Here is a 14,232-nt window from a genome sequence, read left to right as displayed (position 1 = left end):
AGGAACTAAAGGCATATTCCACGCATGCAATCCAGGGTTAAACAATCAAAGACCATGGGTACCCTTTGATAACAAGCAGCCTCCAACGTTCAAAACCTCAAGCATAGTGTTCTCACTGAATCGAGTGGGGGGCAGAAAGAGGGAGAGAGGCAGAGCCAGGGAGTAACTCAAGAGTGAGAATGGACAGTGGGACAGAAATGAGAGGGGCACAGGGGAAGTGGGAAACACAGTTTGAGGGAGGAAAGGCATGTGCGTGTGAAAGGGGTGGGGAAGAAACGTCAGCGCTCCTTGAGCAGGGAGAGGGAGAGAGATGAGGCAGTGAGTGTGTGAGAGAAGAGAGGATGAGAAGAGGGGAAGTGGATCAGAGAGGATGCAGGGGAGATTTGTTGCTGATGGCACTGCCCATGTACAGCTCAGAATACGGAGTGTTCTGCCTCTTTCACTCATTGCCCTTCTATTTGTTGTTCTGTGTCATAACGGCCAGTGTACAATAGTTTCTTTGGTGTCCAGCTGTCGGGGTCTGTGCTCTAGCTAAGCCAGTTTGGCAACAGACTGCTTGACCTCCGTAAAAAACCTAGCACGATGCCGAGTTAGGAAAACAAACTCCACAGCCTAATCATGCGAGTCATGAGAACATCCACGGTGCCCATGCTTAAACTGAACCGACATCCTGGGACAGTCTGCCCAACAGGTGGAAGTGTTGCTACAAATCGGAAGTCAAAGGGATGTGGGTGATGGAAGAGGAGAGTAAACAGTTAATTACCATTAGAAACCATTTTAATTAGATAAAGTGCATGCAATCAAACCAGCCTAAATTTAAAACCAGGAGCAAACAAGCAGCTGGATCTTATCAGTGACTGTCCCCTCTAAGCATAAGTCAGCCCATTAACAGTAACTGTCCCCTTTAGCAATGAGCGATCCATTAACTTGCCATTTAACCTGGTTCAGAGAGAGCAGGGCTATCAGTGAATTGTGATCTTCACGTCACAGTGACCCTCACTGAGACCGGCTTCTGCTCTCATCCCTCTGAACTGTAGATTCCAACCCCAGCTGTGCATCATCACCTTTAAGTAACACATCAAGCTTAAAGAATGAGTGCGGGTTGGCTATTGAACAGTGGGGACTATCACAGCTGAGGGCAGCTGTAGTTACTGCCAACATCCACATGTGTGCAATTTTCCACAGCCAATGATAGGGAGCAGGAAACCAAGCCAGACAGATGGTTAAGTTCATGCAAAGAGATGTACACAGTGATAGCTAACAAAGAAAGTGAGTGTGAAACCTATAGTCCACTCACTAATTTAATATTACTGCTCCAAAGTCTAAATATTCAGGCTCCTGTGATGAAACAGAAAGATCAGATAAAAATAACTGCAGAGTGCACTCCTTCCCCATTACGTATACCAACTTGCATCTCTCCCATCTCTCTCCCCCATCACAGTCCTCCCCATCTCTTCCTATCACATCCTTGCCTCCCCCAGTCAGAACCTCCTTCTCCCCACATATCCCTCCCTCAACACACCCGCCATCTCCTCTATTCACATCCACTGTCACCCCATCATACGTCTCTCCTCATCACACCCTACATCTCTCCCCTCATTACACTGCCGTCTCTTCCAACACTCTCCCCTCCTGCCCCTTCACACCCCCTCCGCCTCTGCTTCTCCCCACTGCACTCCTCCATCTCTCCTCATCACACCCCTCCTGTCTCTTCCCATCACGTAGCGGTTAGCGCGACGCTATTACAACGCCAGCGACCCGGGTTCAATTCCCGCCGCTGTCTGTAAGAAGTTTGTACGTTCTCCCCGTGTCTGCGTGGGTTTCCTCCGGTGCTCCAGTTTCCTCCCACATTCCAAAGACGTACGGGTTAGGAAGTTGTGGGCATGCTATGTCGGTGCTGGAAGTGTGGCGACACTTGCGGGCTGCCCCCAGAACATTCTTAGTTACGCAAGAAGACACATTTCACTGTGTGTTTCAATGTACATGTGACTAGTAAATAAATATCTATCTATCCTCCACTTCTTCCTATCACATTCCCCTTGTCTCTCGTCATCACACTCCCTCCTGCCCCAATCACACCTCCCAAGCCTTCACAGAATTTTAGTATGGTCCAGCACCAAAGAGATGTTTACCCCGTTGAGCCTGCATCGATCTTTCAAACAGCAATGCTGACATTGCTGGATTATGCTTCACTTTCAAATCTCTTTTGGGAGGCCTTAGTTCAATCAGCATCACCCATCCTTTTAGGTAATGCATTTCATTCCCCCCCCCACCTGTGGTCATTAATATTTACCTCTCCTATCAGCATCATCTGCTTGATAACCAGACTTCCAATTCTCCCCATTATTGCCCACCTCGCACCATCTTACCCCACCCTCCCAATGCCGTCAGTCCCTCTCTTGCTCCACTGTTGTAGGACTTTCCCGTGTTAGAATGTTGACACTTAAAAAGTTCCTCTTTAGTGACACCAGCTCCACAACTCAGGCTGACAAAGTTCTGCACCAGTTTTCTTCGTAAACCATCTCTCTCTGCATTTTTTAACCCATTGCCCCAGAAGATCCATCTATTTACTCATAGATTCCTGCAACATTTATGACACAGGAGCACCCCCCCCCCCCACCCCTCCTTCAGTGTTCCTGCTCTTATATTCTGTGCTTCAGCTAATGGAGGAAAGCATCCAGTATACCTTCTTAATCGCCTTATTGACCTGTCCTGTGCACATGCAGTCTAAGATTCCTCTGTTCCTCCACACCATTATTCTATTTTTGTCATGCACTCTATATTTAAGGCTACGTCTTTAATTACGTAATGTGAAAAAAGGACCAAGTTCTGAGGAACCCCACTGGTAACAGCTTTCAGTCTCAAACACCCATCAACCATTACCCTCTGCTTCCTGTCACAGAGACAATTCTGGATCCACCTTGCCCCTCTCCCTTGGATCCCATGACTTTTTACCTTTTTTTGACTTGTGGGACTATATTAAAAGCCTTGCCACAATCTGCGTAGACTACATCAATCACTTGGTGATTTTTTGATGTAACAGTCAGGTTAATCAGACACAACCTTTGTTTAACAAGTCCATGCTGACTGTTCCCAATTAACCTCTGCCTTTCTTAATGCCCCTTAGAATTGATTCCAATAATATGCCCAATAACTAACTGTGTTATCCTTTCTCCCTATTTTTTTAAACAATGGTACAACTTTACCCACTCCTGTCCCCATCCCTGTAGCCAGGAAGAATCAAACAAATGTATTCAGAACCTCCGCAATTTCTCCCCTTGGTTCTTTTAATAGTCTGAGCTGCATTTCATCTGGTTCCGTTGATTTGTCCACTTGATACATGCTAAAGCCCTGCACCCCTTGAATCTTTTTGTTCAGTGACTCTGCGGCTGATTTACCTTCGAGTAGCTGCTTCCAGTGTACTGTCACTCTCAGATTGTTAAAAATGTGCATGCCCACATTTAGAAACTTTACTCTTATTTCTGTCATTTTCTATGATTTAACGATGCTAAATCTAACTTAATTAAGTCCACTGCTCCCCCAATGATATTCCCTGACTCTGTCCCTGCTTCATCTAAACCCAAACTTGCAACCTCCCACCCCAGTGGATGAGCTTGCTACAGACTGACTAAAAAAGTTATCCTTAATGCATCTTTTGGAATTCTGCACCCCCTATACCTTCTACACTGTCTACATCTTGGTTACTATTAGAGTAATTGAAATCTCCCACTATAATTGCCCGTGCTTTTACATTTGTCAGACTTTGCCTACAAATTTGCTCTTCTTTTTCCTTTGAACTGTGTACAGGTCTGTAGTGCATTCCTAAAAAAAAGCAACTGCCCTTTTTTTGACCTTTACTTCAAACCCAACCCCTCACTTGATGAACCTTCTAATGTTTCATCCCTCTGTGATTGGTTCTTCAACCAATATTTTCACTCTCTGTTTGTTTTAAACCTCTTGTGTTTCATCCATCTTTTGTCTAAAAATTCTGTAACCAGGAACATGAAGCTGGCAGTCCTGCCCATCTTTGAGCCATTTTTCAGTAGAAACGAAGGTATTACAGGTCTACTGGCCCACGTTCAGTAAACTCTTGCCTGTTCTTCTAAGGTAGGCCCTTGAGGATGGCTTGCTTCCACTGCAGTTCTGTGCATTCTAAGGTGAAAGATGAGGCCGATATGGGATCCAGAGACTCCATCACTGCTGGGCAGGCGGTGACTGACAGGGCAGGTGAGTGGGTAGTGTGAGAGGTGGGGCTGCTGCCATTTATAGAACAGTACAGCACAGGAACAGGCCCTTTGGCCCAGGGTAGTGTGCCGAAACCAATTAAATTAGCAACTAACAGCCAACTAAACTAGTCCCTTCTGCCTACACAAGTCCATATAACTCGACTTTGACTCCATTCTCTGCATCTTCACATGCCCCTTAAATGCCCCTATTGTATCTGCCTCCACTACCACCCCTGGCAGCGCATTCCAGACACCCATCACTCTCTGTGTAAATAAAAACCTTGCCCCACACATCTCCTTTGAACTTACCCCCTTTCATGTTAAATGCATGCCCTCTAGTATTAGACATTTTGACCCTGGGAAAAAGATAATGGCTGTCTATTCATACCTCTCATAATCTTATAAACTTCTATCAGGTCTCCCCTCAGCCTCCGCCAATCAAGAGAAAACAACCCAAGTTTGTCCAACCTCTCCTCATAGCACAAGCCCTCCAATCCAGGCAGCATCCTGGTAAACCTCTTCTGCACCCTCTGCAAAGCCTTGACATCCAAAACTGAATGGAATACTCCAGATGCTGCCTAAGCAGAGTTTTATAAAGCTGCAATGTAACTTCCCGAGTCTTGAATTTATGCTTGACTAATAAAGGCTAGCATGCCATATGCTTTCTTTACTACTCTATCAACCTGTGCAGCTACTTTCGGGGGGCTATGGACTTGGAGGGGCTCATCTGGGCCTTCTGTTTGCTTCCAATGCATAGCCTCAAGTTTCTCATTGAATATCTCTCCTCCCACTCAAGGTAGTAGTCAGGGGATTCCCAGGACTCAGTGGGGATGTTTCAATTTTTTCAAGGTGGTTTTCAGGACATCCTAAAAACCTAATAATCTCTTCAACATGACAGAGCTTCGAATAGAGTTCTGTTTTGGGAGTCTGGTGTCCGACACACCAATGATGTGGCCCGCCTGCCCATCGGAGCCGACTGACTGTAGGTAGAGCTTCAAACCTGGGGATGTTGGCCTGAGGGCACTGACATTGGTTTGGTTACCCTGCCAGTTGATCTGGAGGATTTTGTGCAGTCGGTGTTGTGCATCTCTCCAGTGCTTTGAGGTGGCCTGCTGTAAGGGTCCATTTCTCAGAAGCATTTCAGGAGGACAGGGATCCTTGCTGCCAGATAGATCATGAGTTCTGTGCTGGGGTAGAGGTTCAACTCTTCAAAATCAGTCTCTGAACATACCCAGGTGCAAATATTGTCTGCATACTGCAGCTCCGTGAGGGAGAGAGGAGTGACTTTGGTTCTGGAGTGGAGGTGACCTATGTTGAACAGCTTCCTATTCCTATTAGTCCTGTAGATTAGTTCCATTCCAGTGGGAATCTTGCGGGAGGTGAGATGCAGCATTGTAGTGAGAAAGCTTGAGAAAAGTGTTGGGGTGATGACACCCTTGTTGGCCCACTGGTTAAAACCAAGTCTTACAGACCACCATGAAACGCAGGTAAGAAGGAGATGAATTTCTGTGGGTGGCCAGGCCTAAGGAGGGTGCTCCACAGTTCCTCCTGATTAATGCAGTCAAACACTTTAGTGAGGGAAAAAAAGGCAAGTATACAGGTTGGTGCCACTTCCTGCACTCCTCTTTGGAGTGGTCCTGTGAAGATCATGTCCACTGTGCCTCCAGATGGACAGAATCCACACTGTGGCCACTGGGAGGAGGTGGTTGAAGACTACCTTGGCAACAGCCTTGCTTGTGGTGGATGGCAGAGGGACCTCCCTGTAGTTACCATGGGTAGATTTGTCTCCGTTCTTGAAGATGGTCATGATCGCATCATCTCTGAGGTCACCTGATATGTCCTCCTCTTCCCAGTGTGGACTCGTGACTTAAGTTCCTCTTGGTCAATCTTTAGAATTTCAGCAGAGGTATTATCTTCTCCTGAGACCTTGTTATTTTTTAGTTGGAACATGGCCCTTTCAACTTGTCAGTCAAGCAGCAAAGCTTGACTGAACAGCCTGCTCTAGGATGGAGTCGTGGGCACTCATGTCCAAGGTGGAGTCGTAGTTGAGGAAATCTTCAACTGCCCCGAAACGCCAGCATCGACACAAATGTTGTCACAAGAATATCAATGCTAAGGCTCTCAGGGACCCCACGAAAGTAGCTCTCCTCCCCACAGGCAACCTATCCAGTCCAAGCCCACAAGAGCTGCAGTGCCTGCAGCATATGAAACCCCCCCCCCCCCGTAGTCTACCATCATTGTCAGCTGCAAAGGCATTCTCGGCTTCTTTCCTAAAAAGGATCAGGACTTGTTTGATGAGAATTAGGCAGGAGATCCTGGAGCTAATTAACCATCTCCCACACAGAAGTGTGTCTCCCAGCAGGCGTTGAGTGCCGTTCTACCCTTGATAAGTTCACCACACTTCTTCGTTCTCAGTGTGGTGGGGCCCTAGGGATTTGGGCTATGGGTAACTGAAGAACCTGGACATGCCGTGGCTATCACTGAGTTGTTGAACCTCCAGTGCTGTCTCCACCCACCATTAATTCTGCAGGTCATTGGTTTTCCTCTGGACCTCTGCCATCAGGTGCCTGTAGAGTTGATTCTTCTCCCTTCCAATCCAGGCATGCCTTCTGTTTGATGGTTAATTAGCTCTAGGATCTCCTGCCTAATTCTCATCAAACAAGTCCTGATCCTTTTTAGGAAAGAAGCCAAGAATGCCTTTGCAGCTGACAATGATGGTAGACTTCGGGGGGTGGGTTTCATATGCTGCAGGCACTGCGGCTCTTGTGGGCTTGGACTGGATAGGTTGCCTGTGGGGAGGAGAGCTACTTTCGTGGGGTCCCTGAGAACCTTAGCATTGATATTCTTGTGACAACATTTGTGTCGATGCTGGCGTTTTGGGGCAGTTGGAGAGAACAGAGTGGATTAGGCAGAGCTCCATCCAACAGTCATGGGCTAGGTGATATGGACTCCTCACTGTTCCTCGTCCAGGCAATGATATAATCTAACAGGTGGGGTGAGGAGTGTAGTTATGGGGTCTTGTGCTTGTCCCTCTGACAGAACAGTGCTAGTCATGACAAGAACGGTCATACCTCCTTGCTGGAGAGTTGTATCTCTTCCCACAGTGGCTTTGAAGTCACCCAGGAGGATCAGTTTGTCACACTGAGGGACACAGGGCTGGGTTTTTGCAAGGTCAGAGCAAAAGTCCTTGTTGGCCACATCTGTGGCTTCCAGGGTTAGGGATGCATGTACTGATGAGACAGGCACATTGGTTCTTTGTGAGAGTGAGTCGGATGGTCATGAATCACTGAGATGCCAGACCAACTCATACTTTACGATGAAGCCCACTCCTCTCTGGCTTGGCCCTCCAAAAGAAGGTGTAGGTGCCCACCGCCACATTCTTTAAACTGGCCAACTCCTGCCCATTGTATCTCTTGCACCTCACCCAAGGTGGTGACAGGTAGCCAAGCCCACCTCCACCACCTGCTCTCAGTGAATGGCTGGGCACAACATACCTACACCACTGGCAGCCAGAGTGGGGTCAGGAGCACAGTGGGGAAGCAAGGCCCGGAGGGCGGGAATGAGGACTGGATTGCCCAGAGATTGTGGAAAGCTGGTCTGCAGGAGGGTGGGAGAGGTCAGGAGCAGCAGCACACAACAGACAGAGATTCGGGGACGAGGATTTAAGGGGCGAGGGGTCAAGGGGAAGGTGGGGGAGGGAAATGAGGAGGAGGCAGTGGACAAGGGCTTCTGTCCCTGCAGACATGCCTGTGAGCATGCACGTGTGTGTATATGTGTGCTGAGAGGTGCCTATGCCCAGCACGCAGCAGAGTCTGGTCCACCGTTGTACAGACCTCAGCGCTGCTGGATTAAGCCCTTTGGGAATATTGTGTTCAGCACGGCCAGATTCCTTTCATTTTTGTCTCAGAAACTGAAGCAAAAAGCTGCAGGTGCTGGAAATCTGAAACAAAAATACAAAATCCCATAAATACTCGGAAGATCAGGCAGTACCTGTGGAAAAAGAAAAAGAGGTGACATTTCAGATCAGTGGTCCTCCATCAGAACGGAAGAGTATTTGACCTGAAACATTAACTCGGTTTCTCTCTGCACAGATGCTGCCTGACCCGTGGAGTATTTCTGGATTTCGTGTTTTTGTTTTCTCACCTCTGGTTTCCAACCATTGTCACTGTTTCTTCCTTCCATTTATAGTTCTGCTTTTTCTCCTCCTGGAATTTTCCTCAGCTTCCCAGCCCCCTGCCAAGTTAGTTCACCCCTCCAGCCTGCCTGAGATACAAACTGTCTGGCCTGTAAGGTCCCACTTTCCCCAGGACTGGTCTTAACTCCCCCAGGAACCCAGAACCCTATACCTTCATGTTCATTTGCAATGCTCTTCTATTCCTATACACATTGGACAGGGAGGAATCTGGAGGTTACCACCTTTCAGGTCCTGCTTCTTAAGGCCTTTCCTATCTCTTCAAAACTAGTCTGCAGGACATTACCTCTTTCACTACCCATGACATTGATACCAAAATGGACCACAATTCCTGGTTGTTCACCCACCCACCCTGAATGTTCTGGAGCCACTTAATAACATCCTTCAACCTGGCACCAGGGAGGCCACATACCACCCTGAAAGTTCATCTGTGACTGCAGCAAAGCCTGTCTCCTCCCCCAGCTACAGAATCTCCTGGAACTATGGCTCCCTTGACCCTTCTGCATCTGAGCCACAAAGTGGTGGTCCCTAGCTCAGGTTGGACACCCAGAGAAACCCTCTCACCCATCAGTATACAGAACTGCGGTTGTCCAGGACATGGAGGGCATTCTGAAGTTTCCACACGGCCGAGGACGTGCACTCCAGAAGCCTGAAGCCTCCAGCCATGTTTCTGTTTGTTAGGTTAAAAGCGCCTTGTTCCATCACTGCGCCAAATTCCCCCATCTGACTAACTCCTGAGATGAATGCTCTGCAGAAGTGGAACTGTGTGTGGCACTGGACTCTGCCTTGTTTGCTCACTAGTTCCTCATTATCATTAGTCTTCACGTATGCCTCGCCAGTTAACATCCCGTCACTCTCTCCACTCTTGTTCATCACTGCCCGCCCTTCACTGTGTCCATTCGCTCCCCACTCCTCTCTCCCTCTCCCCTACCAACCACCTGTTCCTCCTTCATTCCCATTTCCCTCTCCCCAATCCCATCCACCTCCTGCGACAGGAACGGGAACTTGGCCAATACTATAACTAGTCAGCATGTAACTGGATTTAAACCAAGGCCATTCCTACCATTTGCTGCTTGATCACATGTCCAATCATGTTCAATCACTGGTTTCAATTTGACGAACTCCCCCTCTCTCTATTCGAGAACGCTCACCAATATACGTCGGTACACGAGACTGTGCAATATCTGGGGCAAGGAGGCAGATACTCTAACCTCACCCAACTTAAAAGAGGGTGCAGTCAAGGATGCAGGTGAAGAGAAAGCCAGTAGAGAGAAAGGTGAAGGTTAGCAAGAGTGGTGAAGCAGAGCGACAGCCATACGTACCACCCAGATGCAAGTCGAGGATTTCACTGTAACTAGACTCTCCCCAATAGTCTATAATAAGATTAGAAAGAGTTACTGTACAATGCCAGGCAACACGCAGTACAAAACATGCACACATGTGCTGCTCGAGAGGTGAACCAAATCTCAGACTTTCAGCGAGCAGCTTACAGTGGGAGAGGTGCAGCACGTTTCCTGGCTGGCCCTGCGAGGTGGTGCTGCCCAGACCGAGTGCTCTACCGTCCCATGGTGGAACTGTGTTGCCAGCCCGTCACTTTTGGTGCAGGGTGCTTGATTTGCAGGCTTACTTTGAATGGCAGTTTCATTGACAGATAAGCGCCTGGGGCCGTCAATTGCTCACTGAGTACCCGTTTACTCACGAGCTTCTGATGGAGAAATGGCAAACCTCTTGAGCAGCTTCATTAGACAGAAATTGTGCAGCAATGGAGACAGTAATTGACAGTTTGACACAGTAGGACAGGCCCCACCCAGAAACCTATTGATTATCAGAGACCCAATGCTCACTGCTGAGGTAATGGCAGAGAGAGTTGGCTAGGTACAGGACAGCAGATAGTGCAGCCAGTGACAGATAGAACTGGCTGTGGAGATCCCCTTTAATATCCAGCACATCTGATGGGCTGTCGATGAGTCCCAGCTTAGTTTAGCTTCATTAGGGAGGATAAAGGAGGTGTACCCTTCTCGGGCATCAGTGCAATAGATGCAGTTGGTGAGAGGAGAGCTCAGGGTGTTGCGACAGGTAGGTGTGCTCAGTGGGACTACAGGTCCCAGGAAAACCACACTTCTTTAAAAAATAATTTTGTAAAACAGTGGAAAAAAACCACAAAAATTACATGTTGCCCTCTTGTGCAGGTAAACCATTTGGCTCAGGTTGAGGATACTGGGACACCAGCTGGTCAGGAAGCCATTGCGCTGGGGTCAAGGTTACTGACAGCACTGAGTCCAAGAGGTTCTGCTGTGTTTAGGAGTTCTGAAGCCTGGCTGGTGTGGGACTCTGCTGGGATGAGGACCACAGAACCCCAGGATCCCAGGTGATGGGATGGAGAGGCTAGAACCTTAGCTGACCACGTGCTCCTTGCTGCTGACATTGGGAGCACTGAATATCAGAATTTGGATTAATGCTTTAGGACGTGGAAGCAGCTGGCCAGAACAGCATGCAGTCCCCACCTCTAGTTGCCTCTGAGAGGGTAGTGGAACCACTCCTGTCCTTCTGGTGAAGGTGCCCCACAGGGCTGTTGAAGAGGGTGTTCCAGGATTTAGATCCAGCAACGATGAAGGTGTGGTGGTAGGATGGTGTGTGAGGGGAACCCCGAGTGGAATGGGCCACCCTGGCCAGGTCTGTGATTCACTCTCAAGGGAGAGAAAGCCAGGATAAGGAAACGATTAACCCTGGCACTGGGTGATCTGGCCAGGTCTGTTATTCACCCCAAATGGAGTGAGTGACGTGGCAGGTGACAATAACCCCAGAAGCACTATGATTGATTGCTGGAGGAAGTATAAAGGTCTGTGACTGACCCTTCACCACCCCCCACCCCCCAATGAGGAGCAAATCACCCAGGGCAACATACAAGTCCAAAAAGACGTATGGGTTGGTAGGTTAACATGGGTGTAATTGGGCCAGAAGGGCCTGTTACCATGCTGTATAAATAAAGTTTAAAGTGACCTGTGGAGTGTGGAGGTCACCCTGGTCAGTGGTTCTGTCATTTCCTCATGAAGCAGGCTGATTGTGGAACGGTTTGTATCTGACTTCACCAAGCGAGCAAGTGAAGCTAGGAGCGTCCAGAATTGATTCTGAATGCAGTGAGTGAGTTCAACAGGATTATTAAATCTGGACAGAGTCGAGTGATCCTCAGACAGACCAAGATTAACCCCAGAGTGAGTGATCTGCGAAGAACTGTGATTAATTCCAGAGTGAGTAACCCCAGGAAGGATCGTGATTAATCCCAGTGTCAGTGATCTGCGTAGAACCGTGACTAATCCCACGGTGACTAGTCCCAGGAATATCAGAGTCGGAGTGTGTGCAGATATGCTGGGGAAGGAGGGTCCGTAAGAGGGACTGGCATTCAGCATTCTATCTCAGCTGGGGGAGAGAGGGAAGGGGCTGCCAGTACTCGCCCATGAGAACTTCCCTTGCCCATGCCACCCTTGGATTGGATGGAGCAAGCAACTGCAGGGAGCCCGTGACTGAGCCCGGCTGGAGACAGATGAACCAGCAGGACTCGAGACCAGCAGGGAAGGCCAGTTCAGCCAACGGCTGGTGGGAAGGAGCCAACCTTCTCAGCCTCCCATCCTCAGATGCAAGCATTATTGGGCCTCCACAGAAACTGCCACTGGACTGCTCCGTGCTCTAGCGGTATCGACCACGATAAAAACGGGGTGCAGTTACCTGCTTCTCCCCGGAGAGCCTTCTCCACGGCCACCCCCCTCTCCTCCAGCTGCCGCTGCTTCTCCTCCACCTGCTCCAGCTGCCGCTGAATGATCTGTGGGAGCAAAGGAGTTCATTCAGGTCTGTCAACGGGGCAGTGCAGTGGGAGACCATTCCCGGTGAGAGCAGGGAGCAGTGCACAAGAGCCAATGGTGCCCAGAGGAAGAGTCACAGCCAACCTGTTAGCCCCTCTGGCAGTGAACCATAGGACCCATTCTCCCTCTGGCAGTGAACCACAGGACCCATTCTCCCTCTGGCAGTGAACCATAGCACCCATTCTCCCTCTGGCAGTGAACTATAGGACCCATTCTCCCTCTGGCAGTGAACCATAGGACCCATTCTCCCTCTGGCAGTGAACGCCAGAACCTGTTTCCCCCTGTGGGCATTGAACTGTAGAAGCTGATGTCCCCTCTGGGCAGTGATCATTAGAACACATTATCCCCTCTGGGCAGTGATCATTAGAACACATTATCCACCCTGGGCAGTGATCATTAGAACACATTATCCCCTCTGGGCAGTGACCATTAGAACACATTATCCCCCCTGGGCAGTGACCATTAGAACACATTATCCCCCCGGGCAGTGACCATTAGAACACATTATCCCCCCTGGGCAGTGACCATTAGAACACATTATCCCCCCGGGCAGTGACCATTAGAACACATTATCCCCCCCTGGGCAGTGACCATTAGAACACATTATCCCCCCTGGGCAGTGACCATTAGAACACATTACCCCTCAGTGCAAGGCTCCATCGAACTCCTGTATGGTTGTACTCTTCACGTCCGTGTACTACATCTACTATAGATATACTATATACTATAGTACACTTTAACTTGTGGAACCCAGTGTAATATAGAAATGGTTGTCCCTTACAGGCAGTGTACCTTAGTACTTGCTGTCTTAACATGACAGCGTACATAACCCACAATACTTCATGGCAGTGTACCATAGGAACTGCTATCTACTCTGAGATCATACCACTGGCTCTTAACCCTTAAGGCAGTCTAGCAGGAAAACCTGTTACACCCTATTACACAAAGTGGTGCACTTTAGATCCTGTTACACCCTCAGGGCAGTATATTGTAGAACACATTGCCCTCCTTGGGCAGCATATGATAGGAGCCATTACCCCCTCTGGGTAGTGTGGGACAGATCCTGTGAATCTCTCAGGACAGTACACACGAGAACCCATTACTCGCTTAAGGCAGTGCATTAACCCCTCAGAGCAGGGGGGACTGTAGGCAGGGTGGGGGTGTAAGGAGGCCTCGGGGTGGGGGTGGGGGTAATGAATAAGCTAAGTGAACAGGCAAGAACATAGCAGCTGGAATATAATGTGGAGAAATTTGAAGTTATCTATAGTGAACATCACAGAAGAACAGAGCAATTGTTAAACGTTGAGAGAACCAATATTCAAAAGGATGTGTTTGTATGGAAGTCACCGAAAACCAACATGCAGGTGCAACAAACATTCAGAAAGGGAAAAGGTACGTTCACCTTTATTATGAGAGGATTTGGGTGCAGAAGTAAGAAAGTCATGGTGCAGTTGTATAACACCACCTCTGGAGTATTGTGTGCAGTTTGCTCTCCTTACCTAAGTAAACACATCCTGACTACAGAGAGAGAGACAGAGCAGCAAAGGTTTACTAGATTGTTTCCAGGGATGGAATGTTTGCTATACAAGGAGAAGTTAAGTAGGCTGGACCTGTATTCTCCAGAGTTCAGGGGAATAAGAGGTGAAATTATTGAAATTCTCCAGGCTGGATGCAGTGAGGATGTTTCCCCAGATGAAGAATCTGGAAGCAGGATCTCAGTTTCAGACTAAGGGGCAGGCTGAGAAAGGAGAAATTTCCTCACACAGAGGGTAGTGCATCTAGATAGAGTCCTCTGCTCTGGAGGGCTGCAGAGGCTCAGTCATTGAGTTCATTCAGAATGGAGATCGGTAGATTTCTGGAATATTAAGGGAATCCAGGGATATGGGGACAGTACAGGAAAATGGTGCAATGGTAGAAAATCAACCGTGATCCTGATGAATTGTGGAGCAGGCTCGAG

At 48.6% G+C, this 14,232-nt stretch overlaps 1 protein-coding gene across 13 annotated transcripts in view; it reads right to left on the bottom strand.

The window, feature by feature from the left end:
- The window catches only part of mical3a (microtubule associated monooxygenase, calponin and LIM domain containing 3a), a 247,027-nt gene that overhangs the window by 18,011 nt on the left and 214,784 nt on the right, over positions 1-14,232 (bottom strand). For 9 of the 13 annotated variants that reach the window (XM_052030891.1, XM_052030895.1, XM_052030894.1 and 6 more), the window contains 2 exons: positions 12,142-12,235; positions 9,741-9,791 (listed from right to left, as the gene is read on the bottom strand). In XM_052030891.1, coding sequence (XP_051886851.1) covers positions 9,741-9,791; positions 12,142-12,235 — 145 coding nt within the window. Of the gene's footprint in view, positions 1-1,316; positions 1,339-8,059; positions 8,167-9,740; positions 9,792-12,141; positions 12,236-14,232 lie in introns of those variants that run through there. The other 4 variants (XM_052030898.1, XM_052030903.1, XM_052030902.1 and 1 more) reach the window with 3 other exon arrangements.

The sequence above is a fragment of the Pristis pectinata genome, chromosome 15 (genome assembly GCF_009764475.1).
Source record: "Pristis pectinata isolate sPriPec2 chromosome 15, sPriPec2.1.pri, whole genome shotgun sequence".
NCBI lineage: Eukaryota > Metazoa > Chordata > Chondrichthyes > Rhinopristiformes > Pristidae > Pristis > Pristis pectinata.
The sequence above is the reverse complement of the archived record's forward strand: the minus strand, read 5'-3'. Positions and strand labels throughout refer to the sequence as shown.